Below are 5,531 nucleotides of genomic sequence, written 5' to 3'. Positions count from 1 at the left end.
ATCAAGTGCGGCTTTTTTCCCAAAGCTTTACTTGACCTCTCATACCCTCACCGATATCTTTTCTCTTTAACCTCTCATTGTGGTTATGATTTGAACCTTTTATTACATAATAGTTTTCTTCTCTACTGTTTTCCATGCATGACGATGTGGTTATATCACTTCTGTCTACTCCAGGAGGACAGGCCTGTGAGGGCTGCTGTATTCCGCACTCCCCATGGTACGTTTCTGTGTTGACCTGAGCCATCTGGGGGTTCTTAACGATGCATTCAGATGTTGATCTCATATTCTTACTGTGATTTTCAGGAGCTTCGTCTGTATGTGTTTGCCCACAACAATAATACCTTCAGGAACTCAAATAGATAAAGCCTGTGATTAGGTAGCAAATTTAGGTCATTGCCAAGTTTAGTTAGGTATTTCATAACAGCTTTGTAACTATGACTAGAATGAAAATGATGAACCCATGAGGATTTTCTTCCTGTTGAACGCCTTTCATTCAGTACAGATCACTGGGATATGGTTTTGGTCTGACCTATAGCCTTCTTTAATGCCCGTTTCAGCTCACTGTTCCTTAGACTGTATATGAAGGGATTCAACATAGGGGCTATGACCATGAAGACCACTGATGTGGCTGAATCTTTTTCAGAGGAATGGTTGGACGAGGGGCTCATATAGACTCCTGTAATTGCACCATAGAAAAGAATGACCAAGGCAAGGTGAGATCCACAGGTGGAGAAAGCCTTGAGTTTTCCTTGAGCAGAAGGGATTTTCATCACAGCAGAGATGATGAAGATATAGGATGCCATGATACACCCTGCAGGTACCACGAAGATCAGCCCCACCGCAGCCAGAACTATGAACTGATTGAGACTGGTGTCAGAACAGGAGAGGGGGAAGAGAGAGCTGATATCACAGAAGAAATGGTGGATGATGTTGTTAGAGCAGAAGTGCAGACGGGTGAGCATGAGGGTGTGCAAGAGGGGATTCAAAGTGGCAAGGACCCAAGGTACAGCCACCAGAGAGGCACAAAGGCGCCGAGTCATAATGGTGAAGTAATGCAAAGGGTGACAGATGGCCACATAACGGTCATACGCCATCACTGTGAGAAGGAAGTTGTCCATGTTGGCAAACATCATACAGAAATACATCTGAGCCAGGCAGCCAGGATAGGAGATGGTCTGAGTCTGTGCTTGGATGTTCAGCAGCATCTTGGGGACGGTAGATGAAGGGAGGCAGATGTCTACCACAGAGAGATTGGAAAGGAAGAAATACATGGGTGTGTGGAGGCGACGGTCTGAGACAATAGCCAGCAAGATGAGCAAGTTTCCAAACAGCCCTGTTAGGTAGAGACACAGAAAAAATACAAAGAGGAGAGCTTGTTGCTCTGGCCAACTTGAGAAGCCCAAGAGGAGAAATCCAGAGACACTGGTTTGGTTTCCTTTTTCCATTGAGTGGATATATCTGCATGAAAACCAAGAGGATGAAACACTTTTGACAGAAAAGAAGTCTATTTTGCCTATTCACCTAGTCTTGTCTCCTTTCCTAAATATTTTCTTTAGGCTGTCCTGCCTCCTCTCTGGTGCTTTCTCCTGAGCTTTACTGACCGTGGGTACGTCTTTCCATCTCACCAGCCGACTTTTCCTTTATCCTCCCTTGCTGGAGTGTCACCTCACCAGGACGTCCAAGGGACCTCTGTACCTCTCCCGTCTTCCTACCTGTGATGTCAATAGTGGCTCTTGTACATTCTGCACTTTGTGTGGTTTCCTGGCTGCCAGCCCCGTGTTGGAACACATCCATGAGTCTGACACACTGACTGTAAGCCAAACTTGGAGATTTAAAGGAGAAAAAATTTCCAGATGTTTATCCAATATCCTATGAACCATCGTGCTTGGAAACCAGTCAGACGTCTACCATTTAGGATTTATAAGAAGATAAACCATCCTCGCTTTTTAATAGTCAAAAGAGAAATACGGTAACATGTTTGACAAGCGTAAAAAATTAAACCTCCCTAAAACAGTTTACATGAAGACTATGAGCAACATAGGAAATTATTTCCAAAATAGTTAAAAAGTTATATAACACATGTAGTAACTACTTTAGTTTTAATAGTTAAAACTAAAAGAACACAGAGAAAGTTATATCAAAGGAGGGGGCACATTTACAGAATTCCCTTTTGGTGGTTTTTTTGGTAGTATTTTAACCATAACTACAAAAAACTGGGTTCATGTTTATAAGGTTTCATGGTTACTTCGGGTGCTGCATGTCTTGGAGTTGTAGAAAACACAATTCAATGGAGAGTTCCTGAAACTTGGATCAGGATGTAGATGAGAAGTACTACCCTGGACAACAATTAAGAAGACAAACATTCACATCCACAGATGAGATAGTTGCCCAAGAACGGAGGGCTCCCTGAGAGTTAGAAAAGTTCTTGGAGAATGTGGGCTATGGCTGGCCCAGTTGGAACCAGACCCCATTACTTGTGGGCTGGGTGACCAAGGCACTTAATCACCCTGAATCTTACAATCTTAGTTCTCCCTTGTATGATAATGGCACCTGCCTTAAAGGTTGTTATGCAAATGAAATGAGTCAATATTTGCAAAAGTCTCAGCAAAGAAGGATTACTTAAAGGACGAATACCCAACTTTTGTAGCAACATGGACAGGACTGGAAGAGATTATGCCGAGTGAAATAAGTCAAGCAGAGAGTGTCAAGTATCGTATGGTTTCACTTATTTGTGGAGCATAACAAATAACATAGAGGACAAGGGTAGATGGAGAGGAGAAGGGAGTTGAGGGAAATTGGAAGGGGAGGTGAACCATGAGAGACTATGGACTCTGAAAAACAACCTGAGGGTTTTGAAGGGGCGGGGTGGGAGGGTGGGGGAACCAGGTGGTGGGTATTAGGGAGGGCACAGATTGCATGGAGCACTGGGTGTGGTGAAAAAACAAAGAATACTGTTACGCTGAAAATAAATAAAAAATTTAATTAAAAAAAAAAAAAGAATGATTACTTAATAAATGCAAGCTGTTGGTGACCTAGCCGTAACTGGGAAGGTCAGGGTTCTTTCCTAGTCTCCACAGTGGCTGTTGTAAATCTTCCCTCCTTGAACATCCAGTATGTCCCTTCACATCACAGAAAAAACGGAGCCATGGTCAGATGGATGTCTTCAACTTTCTGCCACCAACACAGGAAACTTATCTGCATCTCTACTCATCATTCCTTCTCTCCTTTCCTCCTGTCCCAAGTCTCCAGAGCCTCGGCTTCTCCTTTTTTTTTTTTTTTTTTTTAAATAGGTAAACTCCACCCCCAACGTGAGGCTCGAACTCACAACTCCAAGATCAAGAGTCACCTGCTCTACTGTCTGAGCCAGTCAGGTGTCCCCAGCTCCTCCTTTCTGTAATCTATATGTTCTCCTGCTCTGCCGGACTCTGACTTTCAGCTGAGGTCTCTCCCACCTTTGGTTTCCCTTTCCAGGTCCAAGTCTACGTCTGGGTATCCTCCTGATTCTCTCCCCAGTGCAGAACTCCTCGTGGACTTCGTTTCCTCATACCCACGTGACACTCTGCTGCTGCCTCAGCCACGACAATGAATTGCTCTCTGGAGTCTTGAAAAACCCAATGTTTACTTCTTAGTCCTTTTGTTTTTAGACCCTCTAGAATTCTTTTCTTGAGAAACACTTCCTTGGATTTATTTTCAACTTTCTCAAATCTTTCTGGCCATTCCTTTTCAGTTGGCTTTGCAAAATGCACTCCCTTTGACAGCCATAAAATGTAGGCATTCCTCTGTTTTGTTTTTGTTGTTGTTCTTTTTTTTTTTTTTGTCTTATGCTCCCTTTTCTTTCCATCCTACACATATTCCTGTATGATTCTATTCACGCTCATGGCTTTTCTATCTATACGCTACTCTCTTGTAAATTACTTCTCTGGCGCAATTCTCTCTCATCTTCAGACTCGTATCTCCAGGGCTCTCTGGATGTTTCTACTTGGATGTCACAGACATCTTATGTCTAATACTTCCCAAACTGAGTCCATCGTATTCTCCCTGCTCAAAGACCATTCCTACCTCCATGTGCCCTTTATCAATGAACAGCACCACAGTCTGTCCAGTTGTTCAAGAAAAGAAAACTTGGGAATTAGCCCAGGACTTCTCTCTCTCTTTTACTTACCTCCAATCAATCATTAACCTCTGCTGATGTTATTTTTGGGGACTTAGAATATTATCAAACAAATAGATTTTTAACTTCTACTACAACTAAAGCACTGTTTTGTGTGTTGGGAAATATCAGTGAATAAGAAAGGCATAGTCTCTATCCTTGAGGAGCTTCAAACCAAAGCCAGAAACTTTAGAGTTACCCTTTACTCATCCAGTTCATGACCAAGCTGTGTTGGTATTCTGACTTTCCTCACACCCATACTGCTTTTCTTTGTTCTTAGTTATACTGACTATGTCAGACTCTCATCTCTTGTGTGGATACTTGCAATAACCTTCCCATTCTTCTCCCTTCCCAGGAAGGAAGGCAGGAAGGAAAGAAGACTGTAGTCTTCCCCTTTCAATCTTCCTTCATACTTCCGAAGGAATTATTCTTCTAAAACAAGAATTTCCCTCCTTCCCTTCTTAAAAATTTCCAATAGTTTTCAATTGCCTTCAATCCGAACTCCCAATTCTTTATCATGGCACACGCAGTTCTTCATTATCCCTTTCTTACCTGTCTAGTCTTATCTCTTGCTGTGACTAATTTCCCACCCTTAGAATTTCCTAATGCGCACTGAAACTTTATGTCTCTCTGGCTTTTCTCACTTTGAAATCCTCTAACCACCTTACCTAAAGCTGCCCCTAAGACATTCTCTATTGCTTTTTTTTTTTTTTAAAGATTTTATTTATTTATTTGACAGACAGAGATCACAAGTAGGCAAAGAGGCAGGCAGAGAGAGAGAGGGAAGCAGGCTCCCCACCGAGCAGAGAGCCCGATGCGGGACTCAATCCCAGGACCCTGAGATCATGACCCGAGCCGAAGGCAGCGGCCCAACCCACTGAGCCACCCAGGCGCCCTCTCTATTGCTTTTTGCCTTCGTATCACAACCACTTGGAATTTTCTTGTTTCATATAAAGCAATTTATTTGTTTTGTGATATGCATCAATAAAATATAAGGTCCATAAGAGCAGGAAACTGATCCTTTTTTAAAACCAATATATGGGTGGAATATTGTCTGATAATACAGCAGACATACAGATCAATATGTATTTGTTGAATAAATGAATATACCTCTAAAATTCTCAGAAGACTTTTCTTATATCAGATAGCATGTATACTTTTAGAGGACTTTAACTCCAGTCTACATAGCATTTGAAAATACATATATAGATATAAATATTTATATATTTGTTTTTGTTTTGCTTTCATAACTCTTTCTTTCCAGCATGTTATTTTGGAGGGCACATAGACTGTATATTGTTCATCTTTGCATAGGGAAATCCAATTTTTCAAACAATGATTTATATTTGCCTGTGAAGAGAGGCTGTTTTTTGGGGTGGGG

The 5,531-nt window shown here is 41.9% G+C and overlaps 1 protein-coding gene across 1 annotated transcript; it reads right to left on the bottom strand.

Moving 5' to 3' along the window:
• Positions 1-503: 503 nt before the first annotated feature.
• On the bottom strand, positions 504-1,445 carry LOC308344455 (putative olfactory receptor 1F12P; the record flags this gene model as incomplete). The annotated part of the gene is made up of 1 exon (XM_080805996.1): positions 504-1,445. The coding sequence occupies one exon, from the start codon at positions 1,443-1,445 to the stop codon at positions 504-506; it is 942 nt and encodes a 313-aa protein (XP_080662122.1).
• Positions 1,446-5,531: the final 4,086 nt, after the last annotated feature.

Source organism: Martes martes (assembly GCF_963455335.1).
Source record: "Martes martes genome assembly, chromosome: 6".
Classification (NCBI taxonomy): Eukaryota; Metazoa; Chordata; class Mammalia; order Carnivora; family Mustelidae; genus Martes; species Martes martes.
This window is presented reverse-complemented; position numbering and strand designations above follow the sequence as displayed.